Source organism: Thamnophis sirtalis, unplaced genomic scaffold (assembly GCF_051295495.1).
Source record: "Thamnophis sirtalis isolate CommonGarterSnake01/CBP01778 unplaced genomic scaffold, rThaSir2_p1.2 scaffold_2, whole genome shotgun sequence".
NCBI classification, from domain to species: domain Eukaryota; kingdom Metazoa; phylum Chordata; class Lepidosauria; order Squamata; family Natricidae; genus Thamnophis; species Thamnophis sirtalis.
This window is the reverse complement of record NW_028261382.1, coordinates 78,457,763-78,475,618: the sequence shown is the minus strand read 5'-3', so window position 1 is coordinate 78,475,618 and position 17,856 is coordinate 78,457,763. Positions and strand designations below refer to the sequence as shown.

The window sequence follows — 17,856 nt, the reverse complement described above, 5'->3', positions numbered from 1 at the left end:
TATTCTATCTACTATTCTATTCTATTCTATTCAACTCTATTCAACTCTATTCTTTTCAACTCTATTCTATTCTATTCCATCTCCTATTCTAGTCTATTCTATTCTATTCAACTCTATTCTATTCAACTCTATTCTGTTCTATTCCATCTCCTATTCTAGTCCATTCTATTCTATTCTAGTCTATTCAATTCAACTCTATTCTATTCAACTCTATTCTATTCAACTCTATTCTGTTCTATTCCATCTCCTATTGTAGTATATTTTAGTCTAGTCTAGTCTACTTCTATTTCTATTCCATATTCTATTCTATTGTATTCCAGTCTAGTCTATTCTAATCTATTCTATTCCATATTCTAGTCTAGTCTAGTCTAGTCTAATTTCTATTCTATTCTATTCCTATTCCTATTCCTATTCCTACTTTTATTCTCTTGCTTTTTTTCTCCAAACGCAGCAGCGGTTGAATTGTGCAGTACCCACATAGGCCACAAAGAGGCAAACTTGCAAAAACAAAACAAAACCCCACTCCAAAAATATTCACTACTGCACAGTGGTGGTATTTAAACAGGAAAACTGAATTGTTTCGTGGAAGAAATTCCCTATATGGAAAACATAATAAAGGTAATCCTTGACGTTCTTAATACCATAACTGTGCCACAAAATTTTCCATGACTGAGCAAGACAGTCGTTAGGTGAGTAAAAACCCCTTTCTTCCCATTGTTATTAAGTGAATCACTGCAGTCGTTAATAACACGATTGTTAAATGAATCTGGCTTCTCCCCCTTGGCTTGGCTTGTCAGAGGGATGCAAACAGTCAACATATGATCGTGCAACCGTCATAAAGTCATGCCAGTTGCCCAGCGAGCGGATTTTGATCATGTGACCCACAGGGATGCTTGCACCCAAGTTTTGTTCCAGTGGCATTGGGAATGCGGCAACAGTTGTAAGTATGAAAAACAGTCATAAGCCATTCTATTCGGTGCCATGGTAACTTCAAACAGTTACTGAAGGAATAGTTGTAAGGAGAGTCCCACCTGTATTCGTTTCCCACAACCAATGGAGAAAATGCATAAACTAACATTCTCTCTTTCAAACACACAGACATACACATTGAAGCCTTGTAGAGAATTATTCCTGTTTCCAGCAACCTCCCAGCTTTTGTCCTTTCTCCAAATGGGATGCTTTGAGTTCCAGCATTAGACAATGTAGAGAATAAAATAAACTCAGAACAGATGAACAAATTAACAGAGTTGGAAGGTACCTTGTTGGTCATCTAGTCCAGTGTTTCCAACCTTGGCAACTTGAAGATGTCCGGACTTCAACTCCCAGAATTCCCCAGCCAGCGAATGCTGGCTGGGGAATTCTGAGAGTTGAAGTCCGGACATCTTCAAGTTGCCAAGGTTGAGAAACACTGATCTAGTCCAACCCTCCCACCCACCCAAGCAGATCCTGCACCATTTCTGACATATGGCAGTCCAGTCTCTTCTTGAAAGTCTCAAGTGATGAAGCTCCCACAACTTCCGAAGGCAACTTCTGTTCCATGGGTTGATTGTTCTCACTGTCAGAAAATTTCCTCCTTATTTCTAGGCTGAATCTCTCCTTGATCAGTTTCCATCCATTATTCTGGCCTTCAGGTGCCTTGGAAAATAGCCTGACCCCCCTCCTCTCTGTGGCAGCCCCTCAAATATTGAAAGACTGCTCTCGTGTCTCCCCTGGTCTTTCTCTTCACTAGACTAGCCATGCCCAGTTCCTGCAACTGTTCACATCACATCTCTCAGCATTTCCGAAGCCAGCTACCTCGTCTTCCAAGCTGTCTCTTCCTTTCCTATGATTGATCAATTTCCTATTTTACAGCTGCCCTAAGAGCCAGACCACTTCTCAAACCAGCTGATAGGAATAAGAGAATGTATTTCAAGAACTGCAAACAGTAGTAAAATCCTCCAAAGGAGCATGAACAGTATAAGAAGGATGCTGAATGCCAAGGCTCACCCTATTCATGAGGACAATGCATCACAAGACTGAAATCCCGTAGACCAGCTTGGAAAACAGTTATTCACTTAAACATCCACTGTTTAACCAGGGGTGGGATTCAAAAATTTTAACAACTGATTCTCTGCCCGGTTACTCGCTGGGCATGGCCATGATGTGTGTGGCCTACTCAGCCTTCACAGAAGGAGGGATGTTTTCACCCTCCCCAGGTTCCGGAGGCTTTTCTCGAGCCCCACGGGAGGGCAAAAATGGCCTTCCTCAGGCTCGAGAGCATCTCTGGAGGCCAGAAACAAGCCCATTTCTGGACTTCCAGAACTTCCAGGAGGCCCATTTTTCAACCTCCCAGAGCCTCCGCACGGGCCCTGCACTTACATGGTATCCACATCCCTATAACCTGGGATGGCGAACCCATGGCACTTGTGTCACAGGTGGCACTCAGAGCCATTTGTGAGGGCACACACGGCGCTGGCCTGTCAGCTCCAGCGCGCATGTGCATGCTGGCCAGCTGACTTTGACCTTCTTTTTTGGCCATTTTTTGACCTCCGGAGCCTTCAGAGAAGCCTCCTGAAGGCTCCGAAGGCGAAAAACAGCCCTTTGAGCAAACTGGAAGTCTATTCCCGAACTTCTGGTTTGCCCATAGGGCTGTTTTTCACTCTCCAGAGGCTTCAGGGAAGCCTCCTGAAGGTTCCGGAGGGCCTCCGGGGGGGGGGGGTCAGGGGAGTCTGTTTTCACCTTCCCAAAGCTCCTAGAATCCCTCTAGAGCCCGAGGAGGGCAAAAAACTGGTCCATCACAAGCCAAAATCGGAGGAGAGTGAGGGATTGCACACATGCATGCGGGGATGTTCATGCACATGGCATTATGGGTGTGGACATGCTCACATATGACACCCCCCCTGCACTCCCCCCACTTTTGGCATGCAATCCAAAAAAGGTTAGCCATCCCTGCCCTCTACCATTTCAGAGAAATGGTTGGCCAATCTCTTCTTTGAAACTTCCAGTGTTGGAGCATTCACAGCTTCTGGAGGCAAGCTGTTCCACTGATTAATTGTTCTCACTGTCAGGAAATTTCTCCTCAGTTCTAAGTTGCTTCTCTCCTTCGTTAGTTTCCATCCATTTGCTTCTTGTCCTGCCTTCAGGTACTTTGGAAAGGACCTTGAGGGTCTTGTAGTCCAACCCCTTGGTCAGGCAGGAAACCCTATACCATTCCAGACAAATGGCTCTCCAACATCTTCTTAAAAACCTCCAGTGTTGGAGCATTTACAATTTCTGGAGGCAAGTTGTTCCACTGATCAGTTGTTCTCACTGCTAGGAAATCTCTGCTTAGTTCTAGACTGCTTCTCTCCTTGATCATTTTCCACCCATGGCTTCTTGTCTACCTGATAGACAACTCTAGACAACAGACAAACCAGTAACTCTAGAATCCATGTATCCCTCCAACAAAACACCTCGGTGACCATGGCTGGAGGTCTTGCATTGATCCTTTCACTGTCCCAAACTGAACTGCTTCTGTTGGGGTGTTAGAAGGTCATTTCCCACAGGCGTAGAGCAAACATTAACAATGTGCGTTACAGGTGAAAAGCTCCCGCTAAGCGGTTGAGCATATTACAAAAGCATCATCCCACAGGCCACCCAGCCTGCACGTCCTCTAAGCATTTCAACAGCCAGCCACAGGTCTTAATTTCCTCTCCAGAAGCTGGGAAGGAAGGGTGTGTGTGGAGGGGGGGGGAGTGCAGCCCACTTCAGGGCAGAGTGATGGCCAAAACCTGCCCCTATTATACTCTGGGTTTCCTATTGCTGCATAAATCTTTCCTCTGCAGCTGTTAAGGGGATCACGGTGTAGAGTTATTGTCACCTCCTGACAGTTCCCAAAAATGTCTCAGAGAATAGAAAGGTGAGATGAATGGTTACAGAGGAAACCCACTTCAGCGGAAAGCATAGGAGAAATTATCTGCTTAATCGACCCAGGCATTTATTGACATTAATTAGAGAGTAATTATTAAGTTGAATTTAAGCCAACTGTTGTATGTCAAGAGTTTCTTCAGACAAGGAGGGCCATCTGTTAAACACTTACTCAAAGGACCAGCATTTAAACAGCTCAAGGCTCTTTGGGATACTTAAGAAATAATGTCTGTCTTCAAGACATTCTTAAAGTAGATCCTCTCCGGTCATTTCCCTGGTGGAAAGGCCATTCCTACATCTGGCTTTTAACAGTGCATTTTCTGCGTGTTTATTTTGGGCTGAATGGAGAGCGTTCCCACCAGAAAGGAAGATAGTCTTGAATTTAGGATGACTTTTTCCTTCAAAGGAAGCTTCAATAGAATATATATACATATATCTCCTACTTGAGATTTTGAGATCTTGGGGGTTCCTGGTGCTCTCTGAGCTTGGTTGTTTTCTTACAGATGTTTAGGTAACATTTTACCTAGTTTGGGTAATAAAACATCTCCAAGAAAACACCCAAACTCAGAGAGTACTAAGGACCCCACAGTCCTTTTCCTCCTCCATCTCCTCCTCCTCTTTCCTCCTTCTTCCTTCCTCCTCTTCTCCTCCTCTTCCACCCCACAAACCACCTTCCCTTCTAACACAAATTCTGTTACCTAGTTAGGTAATGAAACATCTGCAAGAAAACAAGCAAACTCAGAGAGCACTAAGGACCCCACATTTCAATCCCGAGCTACAAATATGTTCCTTTATGGTACTATATTCTTATCAGATCTATAAAAAACCATCCCATTTTAAAGGAGAAGGAAAGAATCATCTTCTATCTTAATCTTGAAATAAAGACACTACAGTCAGTGGAGCTTATTTCCAATTTAAATGTGTTTATCTGCCTTCCTCAATTTGAGCCAATCTGAACTATTGTTCAGGGGTAAAGTTGTTGTTGTTAGTTGTGAAGTTGTGTCTGACCCATTGTGACCCCATGGACAACATTCCTCCAGGCCTTCTTGTCCTCTACTATCCTCTGTACTCCATTTAAACTTACTCCAACTGCTTCAGTGACTCCATCCAGCCACCTCATTCTCTGTCGTCCCCTTCTTCTCTTGCCCTCCATCGTTCCAAGCATGAGGCTCTTCTCCAGTGAGTCCTTCCTTCTCATTAGGTGGCCAAAGTTTCATCTTCAGGATCTGGTCTTCTAAAGAGCAGTTAAGGTTGATCTCCTCTACGACTGACCAGTTTGATCTCCTTGCAGTCCAAGGAACTCGCAGGAGTCTTCTCCAGCACCAGAGTTGCTCCATTCTTTGGCACTCAGCCTTCCTTATGGTCCAACTTTCAGAGCCATACATTGCAACTGGGGAAACCAGTGGTAAAGTATGTCCTAGTAAACAGGACAGTTCAGGGTTCAGTGGTATATACAGGCTCAAGAGTCACATTGTAGGGAAGATGGACGCCATAAAAATTTAATAAAGATAATAAACATATAAAGATGACAGTATTGGACTGCAGTACTCAGCAGATTAACTGCAACCAATTTTGGTCACCATACTACAAAAAAGATGTTGAGAGTTTGGAAAAAGTTCAGAGAAGATGATCTAAGAGGCCTGGAGACCAAAACATAAGAAGAACGGTTGCAGGATTTGGGTTTGGCTAGTCTAGAGAAAAAAAGGACTGGGGCGGGGGCGGGGGGGCATGATATCAGTATTCCAGTATTTGAGAGGCTGCCACAAAGAGGAGGGGATGAAATTATTCTCCAAAGCACCAGGAGGCAGGAAAAGAAACAATGGATGGAAACTAATCAAGGAGAGAATCAACCTGGAATTAAGAAGAAACTTCCTAACAGTGAGGACAATTGCAGCTAGTTTTTTTTTATTTATTTATTACATTTATATGCTATCTATCTCACTTCCAGATTTGCTGCTGTACTCTTAGGTTGTAGAACTGCCACTTCCTTACAGAAACACAAAATAAGCTCTCCATTGTGTTGGCTTCACAATGCTAGACTATAGCCCCCATAATCTTCAGTCAGTGTGTAGGACATGCCAACAGGAACAATAGGCATTGTACTCTGGAGGGGCTCCGAAGGTGAAGGAATGTGCAAAGATGGTTTTAATTATTTTTTTGAATAATTAAATGAAAATTAATTTTTCAAAAGCATTGTTGAAACAAAACATTGTGGTTTATTTTCAACTTAGGGATATCTGAAAAGCAAGCACCTGCTCTTATTTCTGAGCTGGCAGCCAATGCTAAAGATAAATGTCTGGGTAAATGTAAGATTGGGGTGGGTGGGATGCTTTTGTGATTACTGATACAGATAAGATTAACAGAGTTGGAAGGGACCTTGTAGGTCATCTTGTCCAACCCCCAGCCCAATCAGGAGACCCTACACCATTTCTGACAGATGGCAGTCCAGTCTCTTCTTGAAAGCCTCCAGTGATGAAACTCCCATGACTTCTGAAGGTAACTTCTGTTCCATGGGTTGATTGTTCTCACTGTCAGAAAATTTCTTCCTATTTCCAGGTTGAATCTCTTCTTGATCAGTTTCCACCCATTATTCCTGATTAGCCCAAAAGAAGCTTCAAATCTGTAGGCATTGATTTGGAAATTCCACCCTGAACTCCAGGCAGGAGTTCAGGGTGGAATTTCTCTCAGCCCAGGGAGACCCAGGATAAGAACTGCCCTACAGAACCGAAGAATACCCACCCAGCTCAACGGGACTGACCCCTGAGCAAAGGGCAACCTCCTCAAGACTTCTATCACTGGATAGGTGTAACCAGACCTCCCACCGTCCCAGTCCATCGCGATCTTGAAGTCCCACGCAACTGGAGGACGCCCATTTGAAGAAGGCTGGAGTAGGCGCCGGAGAGGTCGGAGTGCGCTTCCCTTTCAGTCCGAAGGCAAGCGCGCACCTGAACGTCTCCAGGGCATTGACTATAAATACTCTACTACCGGTAGTAGCGCTGCCTCCAGGACCATTCCTTACAGAGCATCTCGCGCAAGAAAAGAAGGAGGGAGGGACGCGCTGGCCCGAAGTGCACGGCGGAGGTCATCGGGGGGGCCCGGCTTGTTGGGTGGAGAAGCCCACGAGGCGTATCTCGGGCCCGAAGCTACCAATCCCCAGCCAGGAGGGCTCGCCGCCCCTCCGCCCAGCTACATAAGCGACCCTCCCGACGCGCGGGAGGAGGGGGGAAGCTCCGCGGAACGAGCGTGCCAAACTTTGCGCGGAGCGCAAAAGCGGCGCCCCTTACCGCGCGCAGCCAGGCTGATGCAGAACTCCCAGCAGCGTCTTTCCCCCAGCGCTGGCCCGCCGCGGCTGCCTCTGCCCACAGATGGGGGCGGCGGGCCCGTGGTGGGGCCCCCTCCCAAGCCGTTGACTTCGTTCCTCATCCAGGACATCCTGCGCAAGAGCGATGCGGGGAAGGTTTCCAGCGCGGAGCCCAAGGCAGGAAAGATATCGCGCCCGCATCGCCCCGACGGCCCCAGCGATCTCCTCCCTCTCGGAGCTCCCCGAGTCTCCGACACGGATGCAACAGGTAAGATGAACTCCGTGGTTCCTGCAAAGGGTTCTCACGACATCCTGAACACGAATCTTCCACTCTGGAACCCTGCCTCTGCTTCCCCCGCGGACGGTTAAATGGTTGCCAAAAAAGAAAAAGGGAAAGGGGACGGGGACGAAGCCTGAGAGCATCTTTTCCGACTAATCCAGGGGTATCCAAACTTGGGAACTTTAAGACTCTGGGAGTTGAAGTTCACAAGTCTTAAAGTTCCCAAGTTTGGACGCCCCTGGATTAGTCCTTCTGACCAAAATGTAACACCTGTTATGCCTTCTGATTTTCTTGTCGTCCTGTTCCAACACAAGCCTCCTTCTACATTATCTCAGAACCTACTGTGTTGGGAGTGGGGGGCAAAAAAAAAAAAAAAAACCGTAAACAGGCACTTAGTATGAAATTCAAAGAACCTGAATACCCAAAACTTAGTGTCTCAAAGTGGCTTCTATTTTATGTAGAACATCAGATAATAGAATAACAGTTGGAAGGGACCTTGGAGATCCTCTGGTCCAACCTCCACTTCAATAGGACACCTTGCCCTAAACTATTTCAGAGAAATGGTTCTCCAATCTCTTCTTAAAAACTTCCAGTGTTGGAGCACCCACAACTTCTGGAGGCAAGTCATTCCATTGATTAATTGCTGTCTCTGTCAGGAAATCTCTCCTTATTTTTAGATTGGTCCTCTCCATGATTTGTTTCCATCTATGGCTTCATGTCCTGCCCTCAGGTGCTTTGGAGAATAACTTGACCCCATCTTCTTTGTGGCAGCCCCTGAGATATTGGAACACTGCTATCATGTCACCCCTAGTCCTTTTTTTCATCAAACTACTCTCTTCCTGAAAGACTTTACAACCCGGAGTTTGTAAATACCTTATTTTTCTGAGTATAATACAATACAATAGAATACAAAAGCAGAGTTGGAAGGGACCTTGGAGGTCTTCTAGTCCAACCCCCTGCCTAGGCAGTTTCAGACAAATGGCTATCCAACATCTTAAAGACTTCCAGTGTTGGGGCATTCACAACTTCTGGGGGCAAGCTGATCCACTGATTAATTGTTCTAACTGTCAGGAAATTTCTCCTCATTTCTAAGTTGCTTCTCTCCTTGATTAGTTTCCACCCATCACTTCTTGTTCTACACTCAGGTGCCTTGGAGAATAGTTTGACTCCCTCTTCTTTGTGGCAACCCCTGAGATATTGGAACACTGCTATCATGTCTCCCCTAGTCCTTCTTTCTATTAAACTAGACGTACCCAGTTCCTGCAACTGTTCCTCATATGTTTTAGTCTCCAGTCCCCTAATCATCTTTGTTGTTCTTCTCTGCACTCTTTCTAGAGTCTCCACATCTTTTCTACATCGTGGCGACCAAAACTGTATGCGGTATTCCAAGTGTGTCCTTACCAAGGCATTATAAAGTATGATTAACACTTCGCGTGATCTTGATTCTATCCCTCTGTTTATTCAGCCTAGAACTGTGTTGGCTTTTTTGGCAGCTGCTGCACATGGCTGGCTCCTATTTAAATGGTTGTCCACTAGGACTCCAAGATCTCCAAGAAACTAGACATATCCAGTTCCAGCAACTTTTCTTTAGATATTGAACACTGCTATCATGTCACCCCTGAATCCCTAAATAAGAAATAGAGAAAGTTACATTCAAACTCTTTTTAAGATTGTTTCCTGATTGCTTGTTTTACCCTATGACTATCATTAAGTATTGTACCTTAAGATTCTTGATGAATGTATCTTGTCTTTTTATGTACATTGAGAGCATCTGATCCAAAGACAAATTCCTTGTGTGTCCAATCATACTTGGCCAATAAAGAATTCTATTCTATTCTATTCTATTCTATTCTATTCTATTCTAAAAAAGATTGCTGAGCAGGTTGAGGTGACTTCTTTATTTCTCAGCATCTCTTGTAAGGTTTTTGTCTTGGGGATGATAAATATGTCCAGAAGAGCCTTTGTGCTCTTTTTGGGGAAAAAGTGTCCCATGATGAAAGGTTGCATTTGATGGATTCATGCACAGATCTAAAGCATCCCCTCTGGTCAAAAAAATTGTAGATGTTTCACTTTCCTTTCATTGATACTGTCTTGGCTCCTATTTGTATTTAATTTCTTTCTCTCTTTTTTTGTATTGAGTTTTAACAGTTTGAATTGTTTTATGATTCTTGATTGATGATGTTTTGAGATAGTCAGCTGCATCAGTTAAATACGTTCATACAAAGGTGAGGGGATGGAGACCAATGCTGGGAGACTTCAAGCTGCATTTATGGAAACTTGTTTCCTGTTTGCCAAATAGTTCTCCTTGTTAAAATTTGAGGCTGGGGGGGGGGGAAACACAGCAAAGGATCTGCTAGTCAATTTTGCAGATGAATTTTTATCTTCTCCTGTACTCTATCTCAGTGTTTTTCAACCTTTTTTGTGCAAAGGCACACTTTTTTCATGAAAAAAATCACGAGGCACACCACCATTAGAAAATGTTTAAAAAATTTAACTCTGTGCCTATATTGACTATATATAAAGTGTTTTTCCCATGGCACACCTTACACTATGTCACGGCACACTAGTGTGCCGCGGCACAGTGGTTGAAAAACACTGCTCTATCTCAATAGAGATTTTACAAAATATAGGTATCAGTAATAAATATTTTTCCACATTTTCAATTTGACTCATTCTAGCATTAATATCATGCAGTACTTATTACCTGGTGTGATTGTATGAGATGACATTGCTAAAGTTATGGAAAACGAGTCTATCAAAGAAAGTTAATCGTAATGGTTTAAATAAAAGTCCCATGTCTAGATAAAAAGGCGGGTGTGTTGTGAGTGCAACTCCTGTCAAATTCATGGGCATCGTTGTGGAGTTTTCTTTGCAGCACCATTTTCTTTTCCTGTCTTGTCTTTTTGCAAACTAGCCCTCAGGCCTAATTTTCTTTTTCTTTAAAGTTTTTTATTTTTATTCTTCATATATACATTCACAAATATATACATTCTCATAGTTATTGTTAAGATTGTGTGTTATCTTTTAATATTTATAACAATTTATTTCTCCATCTAAAGATTTACATATACAATCGGGATTGCTTTACCTGCCATCCCATCCATCCATCTTGTTTTACCACAACCCTGTTTTTCCTTCCTTTTCTCCTTCCCTCCCTTCTTCTCTACTTTCTTCTTTCCTCCTCTCCCTTCCCTTTTCTTCTTCCCCTTCTTGTCGTCTCTCCTACTCTTACTTCCCCTCCATGTCTTCCTCTCCTTTCCCCTTTCTTCTTTCCCTCTCCTCTCCTCTCTTCCTCCTACCTCGGGCCTGAGATTTTCTGATGGTTTCTCATCCAACCATTAACTGTCCAATCTTGTTTAGCTGTTGACAAGATTTGCAAGATCCTGATCCAGATTATAATTGTAAATGTGAGCCGTGGCTTAGTGATAAAGAACATAGAATCATAGAATCGTAGGGCTGGAAGAGACCTCAGAGCAGTGGTGGGTTCCGGGGCCCAGCGTACTTACTTCTTGTGATGCCTCCGTGAGCTTCTGTGACTCTCCAGCTGCTCAGTGGAGTATCATGCAGGCACCATGTGCTCTGTGCATGTGCATGGAAGCGCCAAAGAGCTCAAATGCAGGTAAGGAGTTTGGACAGGCAGGTGGGCCCTCTGGAGCATCGTACCGGAACGGTACCCAGTGCTCCGGGCAGGCACCGGTATGCCCATACCAGGGCGAACTGCCTGCAACCCACCACTGCCTCAGAGGTCTTCTAGTCCAACCCTCTGACCAAGGCAGAAGACCTTTATAGCATCCCAGTCAAATGATTGTCAGGTCTATTTTTGAAAACCTCCAGTGACAGAGGCCCCACAATTCTTAGAGAGAAGATAATTCCGCTGATTGATTGTTCTCACGGTCAGAATTCTTTTTCATTATTTAGCAACGTCATCTCATTCAATTGCACCAGATAGCACCGAAGGGCTCATATTATTCAAACTGGTAATGTGAAAAAATACAGTATTTATTACCTAGACATATATTTTGTAAAAGGCCTATTGAACAGCCCAACCTTAGATAACAATTTTTCTACACACTTTCATGCCGTGTGAATCAAACTATTGTGTTTATTCATGAGTTAGTATTCACTTTGCACTAAGTCAGTGATGGCAAAACTTTTCGGCACCGATTGTCCAAACCAGAACATGGATGCACACATGCCGAAGCCCTGTAAACTCAAAGACCAGCTGGCTGGTGCACAGGAGCATGTTGTCCACTAGTCTTCACATGTACCGGAGCACCAGAAACCCAAAGACCAGGTGGCCATCACACACATGCGCACCGGCCAGCTGTTCTTCAGGTTTCTGGCACTCCAGCACGCATGAAGATCAGCTGGCCGGCGTGCATTTGCATGGACCAAAAACCAAAAGAACAGCTGGTGATGGGTTGCGTGCCTAGAGAGAGGGCTCTGCGTACCACCTCTTGCACGAGTGCCATAGGTTTGCCATCACAGCATTACGCCATAGCCTAACCACGGTTGCTCAGTAAAACTCTTTGAGTGGGTTGCCCAACATACTAAATTAGCCCAACAGAATTATGGTATGGCATGCAAGATGCAACTCCAGGATTCATATGTTTATTCCATCGTTGTGTCTGGAATGATGTCAGGAGTGAAACTGTCTTGCCCTCTTCTGAAGAGCCATTACTGAAGTTGTACCCATCTTTTTCCCCCACCTGCTAGATCCAGACGTCCCTCAGCCAAACGGTGAGCATCCCTCCAAACCCTTCATGAGAACCCCCAAACAGCTGAAGCGTTCCCGGGCAGCCTTCTCCCACAGCCAGGTCATTGAGCTCGAACGGAAGTTCAGCCACCAGAAATACCTCTCTGCTCCGGAGCGAGCCCACCTCGCCAAGAACCTGAAGCTCACCGAAACCCAAGTGAAGATCTGGTTCCAGAACAGAAGATACAAGACCAAGAGGAAACAACTGGCCTCTGAGCTTGGAGAACTTGAGAAGAACTCACCTCTCCCGGTCTTCAGAGAGAACAATTTCTCTAGGGCTACCTTAGCACTTTCTGTATACCACACCTATCAGTACAACCCCTATTTATGTTATCTGAACGGTTGGAGCCCAATCTTTTGGTAAATAATGCTGTCGGTGACCCAGGTCTCTCAGGGATTCGTTTGTCTTCATTCACCCCCCCCCCAAACTCCCCACTAACTTTGCTACCATGAAATCGATTGCCCAGGTAGACTTTGCAGTAGCGGTGGTATTCAAAAATTTTACTACCAGTTCTGTGGGCGTGGCTTGGTGGGCGTGGTGTGGCTTGGTGGGCGTGGCAGGTGGAAAATACTGTAAAATCTCCATTCCCTCCCAATCAGCTGGGATTCAGGAGGCAGAGAACAGATGGGGGTGGGGCCAATCAGAGGTGGTATTTACCAGTTCTCCGAACTACTCAAACTTTCTGCTACTGAACTGGTCAGAACCTGCTGAATCTCTCTCTGCTTTGTAGAGAGATTTGGTCAACCTGTTTCCTCTGCCATTTCTAGAGTCGCTGCTGGGTCTCCTCACTAGCCACGCCGAGGGATTATCCAAAGAACAGTTACGAATGCAATATTGTGTGTCTCTCTGTTTTCTCAAGGCTAGGCAATCACATACACTCATTAACATATGTAATGAAAGAACTATGGCATCCTGACCAATGCATTAAAACATGAAAGCCCAAAACACGCACTTTCCAGAATAAGCTAATAACTCTTGGGGAGTAATAATAACAAAGGCATCAGGTTTCAGCCTTGGCTAGTTAGGCAGGCTCAGACGACACAGCATGTTTTATCAGTCTTTTTAAACCTGGAACCCCCCCACCCCTCCTTAAAATGCCATTGGGCATAGAGCAGGGGTGTCAAACTCGGTTCCACCACAAAACCGCACTTGACTAAACCGCGTCTGACTAACCTGCGTAGCTGACGTCATCAACAGGGCGACAACAGCGCAGAGACAGAAGCACGCTGTAAACCCTAAGCCTAAAATTAACCCCTAAACCTAGACCTAACCCCACTAAACCTAATCCTAAACCTAACCCTAACCCTTAACCTAACCCTAAACCTAACCCTAAACCTAACCCTTACCTTAAGTTGAATCGGCTTGCTTTTAAAGCGCTATTTAAAGCGCCCTTCTTTCTCCGCGCTAGCTGTTGTCGCCCGGTTGATGACATCAGCGACGCGGTTTAATCGGGCGTGGTTTTGACGGGTCACGGTCAAACCCGATTTCATTAAGGGCTGCATCAGGGTTGTGTTTGACCTTGGGGGGCCAGGGGGATTGGCCAGGGTAAGCATGGCCAGTTTGATGTCCATTTTTGGCTCTGACAGCTTCTTGCAGACATCTGCCAGTGAAAACAGAGCTCGGGCGGGGCATGTGAGCCCCCTCCCCAAGCTCCATTTTGGCTGGCAGAGGGCTGCAGGAGGCCATCGCAGCCGAAAACAAAGCTTGGGAGAGTCACAGGCGGCCCTCCCGAGCTCTGTTTTCGCTGCCAGAGGCACCCCGGGCCAGTCCTTCACTGTTTCCAGGGTGACTCTGCAGGCCAGTTCTGACCTGCGGACCTTGAGTTTGACACCCCCATCTGAAAGAGTAACATGATGGCAGAGAATGGGTTGGAAAACGCTGATGTGGTTCTCACATTGTAGTTCAGGTATAGGTATTTTCCAGGCTGTAGGCTTCCCATTGTGGCATCTGTTACAGTCCTCTGAGATCTCAAATTGGGCATCCCTGATTTCATCTATTGGATGAACGGTTATGATGTACAAGCCATGATAGGTAGTCTCTTGTAAAATGTGAATCTAGACAATCACGGTGTATTAAAAAAACTCTATGCACTAAACAATAGCTGGTTCAGCTTAAGGTGTGAATCATTATATATCTGAAACTTCATGAATTTGCTGCCGTAGTAGAAAATTTAGAGTTTCTTTGATTTGATGTAAGAAAAGCTTCCATTTTTGGGTCTTGATGCTTTATAATTTAAATTAGTTTAGATGTTGGTAGCTTCTAAACAGCTTCTCCTAACATGGATAATTCCAGTGGGGTGATTGGCTGAAATGAGCCTGGGAAAGATTTAGGGGGTTATTTGAAACAGCCACTCTCATGCCTGTCAAAGGTAGAATGAGCCACGGTGGAGCAGTGGTTAGAAAGCAGTACTGCAGGTTACTTCTGCTGACTGCCAGCTGACTGCAATTTGGCAGTTCAAATCTCACCAGGCTCAAGGTTGACTCAGCCTTCCATCCTTTCAAGGTGGGTAAAATGAGGACCCAAATTGTTGGGGGCAAGAGGCTGATTCTGTAAACTGCTTAGAGAGGACTGTAAAGGCACTGTAACACGGTATATAAGTCTAAGTGCTATTGCTAAGTGGAAGGGAAGGAAGGAAGGAAGGAAGGAAGGAAGGAAGGAAGGAAGGAAGGAAGGAAGGAAGGAAGGAAGGAAGGAAGGAAGGAAGGAAATTTCTGCTGACTGCCAACTGCCAGCTGTTTGGCAGTTCGATTCTCACCAGGCTCAAGGTTGACTCAGCCTTCCATCCTTCCAAGGTAGGTAAAATGAAGACCCAGATTGTTTGGGGTAAGAGGCTGACTCTGTAAACTGCTTAGAGAGGGCTGGAAAGGCACTGTAAAGAGGTATGTAAGTCTAAGTGCTATTGCTATTCTTCCCTGTGCTTTTTTTAGCAAAGCTGCAATGAGTTCTTCATTTTGTTGGGTAGCCCCTCTAGTTTCTGAGCTACCTTGCTTCATCTAGTAGGTGGATACATAATTCAGGGCGAGCTTTTCTTGTGCAATCCTAATATGGTGTCCTTCAAGCATGAGGATTCATCAAACTGCTTCCATGCGAGTAGAACATCACCTTGCTTCGCTTTCGAATGAAGTGCCCCTTGAGGTGGCTTACCTGTTGTGTTGAAAGGATCCTGTGTGATGATGCATTCAGCCCAGGGTGTAGGTTCCCTTCTGTGGAAGCCAAAGAAATTATTTCTCTCAATAAATGTCTCTTGGGATGTAACTCTAAATAAAAAAATTGTGGGGGGGATGCAAAGCAGAGTGCGCGTCTCATTTTAATTCCAAGCAGGAGGAAATGGGATTCAGCTTTTAAAGGGTGATGGAAATAGTGAGAGGAGCAATTTCTAGTTGCTGGATTAAGGTGAGCAATCTTCTTTACTTTGAGCCCACTGACTTAATTTTCCAGGTTGAATAGCACTGCTACAGTGATTATTGCGAGGAAGGGGTTGAAGAAAGTTTGAAGTTCTCTTTGTGCTTTATTAATTTGCTTCTGGGAATATGGACAGTCTGTATTCAATTTCAAAGGGCTTCAGGGATTGGTAGAAAGAGATTCCAACACCACATAGAATCATTGAACTAGGAAGGGGCACACTGAGACCATCAAGTCCAACTCCTTGCTCAGATTCAAATAGTCATGATTGAGCTGCCAGGAACATAGCTTTAATTATTGTGTCTACTGCCTAATTACTCTTATTAGGATGGGAATTTTTTTCTTAATGCTTAACTGGAATTTTCCTTCTTAAAAGTTGAAAAACCTTCCTTCCGTGCTTTGCCTTAAGATGCTGCCAAATGCAACCCCTTTATCTCACTCATGAATTTTATAGCAGATCCAGATGCTAATCTATTTCACCTGAAATTCTCATCCTTTCACTGATGGTTTTTTTTTAATCCAGTCAGGAAAATGCAGCGGTTTTTCTTTAGCTGTTTTGACATGAAAATAATCTCTGTGAGGAACGGGGTGGGAAGGACAGGAGAAATGTAATGCAAGCTTCTCGTGTTGTGTTTTTGAGCCACTGTACAAACTCAAATTCAGCTATCCATTAAAAAAAAGGCAATTTTCTGAGTTTTGCTGTGCAATTTGTCAAGTTTAAAAGGAAATCTATTAGACTGTCTACACCAAAGTGCACATACTCTACCGCCATAAGTAATTTTCAGAAATTATATTAGGCACAATAGTCACAAAAAATAATTATCACAAGACAAAATTGCGAAGGAAAAAATGTGTATGAATGAAGCTCAAATCAAATCATTTCAAATCCCCATTACAGTCATAGGCCAACGTAGTGTGAGTGAAGAAACAGGTGTTAAAAATTGCACACAAATCTAAATGTAAACAGGAAAAAGCCATAGAACACAGAATAGTAAGGTTGGAAGGGATCTTGAGGTCTTCTAGTCCAACCCCATACCCATGGCTGGAGACCCTATACCAGGGGTGTCAAACTCTATTTCATTGAGTTGTATTTGACCTTGGGGTACCAGGGTGGGCATCACTCCTGTCAAGAGCAACTGTGGTGGCCCAAGCACTCTGCCAGTGAAAACAGGCTCCCAAGCTTCATTTTTGGCTGGGATGGCCTCCTGCAAACTTCTGCTAGTGAAAACAGAGCTGGGGGGCGCTGGAAACGGGCTGTCAGATTTCTACTGGATTGTTAACATGAAAATTGTTAAGACAGGAGAGCACAATTAATTCATATGTAAAGGTTCCCCTTGCACATATGTGCTAGTCGTTCCTGACTCTAGGGGGCGGTGCTCATCTCCATTTCAAAGCCGAAGAGCCAGCACTGTCCAAAGACATCTTTGTGATAATGTGGCCAGCATGACTAAATGCTGAAAGTGCACAGAACGCTGTTACCTTCCCACCAAAATGGTTCCTTGCATTTTTACATGCTTTCGAACTGCTAGGTTGGCAGAAACTGAGACAAGTAACGGGAGCTCACTCCATTACACAGCGCTAGGGATTCGAACTGCCGACCTTTCTGATTGACAAGCTCAGCATCTTAGCCACTGAGCCACCGTGTCCCCTAATTAATTCATAGGAGAGTTTTTTTTCTGCACCTACTAGCCAAAATTAGGAGGGGGGAGCAGGGAAAATCTACCCTTGAAAGGGTATTTTCTCCTGCAGATGAAGGTAAATGTAGCCTCACAAAATATTAGAAACTGGCAATCTTTACTTCTACCATCCCAGCACTTTATTGCAATTTTCCTTGTCAAAATCCAAATATTGTGGTGCAGTGATAGAAAATAAGGTATAGAATGTCTTATAATAGTGTTCTCCTTACAATGTCTCTGGAAGCAAATTTGGTCTTGAGAAACATTCTAAACACTGCTTTGCTGTCCCAGTATTACAGACAAGGTACCATAGACACAGGTTTAGTTTTTTTCATTATTTATTTGTATCCCCCCCCCCTTTATTTGTTTTTACAAATAACTCAAGAAATCAGTGGTGGGATTCAAAAACTTTTACTACCGGTTCTGTGGGTGTGGCTTGGTGGGCACTGCTTGGCAGGTGTGGCTTGGCTTGGAGGGCGTGGCGTGCCAGCGTAAGGATACTGCAAAATCCTCATTCCCTCCCCACTCCTGGGGGAAGGATACTGCAAAATCCCC

General features: G+C 44.5%; 1 protein-coding gene across 1 annotated transcript; it reads left to right on the top strand.

The window, feature by feature from the left end:
• The first annotated feature begins 6,801 nt into the window (after nucleotides 1-6,801).
• On the top strand, nucleotides 6,802-16,318 carry NKX3-1 (NK3 homeobox 1). Its single transcript, XM_087706188.1, has 2 exons — nucleotides 6,802-7,454; nucleotides 12,183-16,318. Exons 1-2 carry the CDS (start codon nucleotides 7,187-7,189, stop codon nucleotides 12,584-12,586), a joined length of 672 nt encoding a protein of 223 aa, XP_087562314.1. The 5' UTR covers nucleotides 6,802-7,186; the 3' UTR covers nucleotides 12,587-16,318.
• Nucleotides 16,319-17,856: the final 1,538 nt, after the last annotated feature.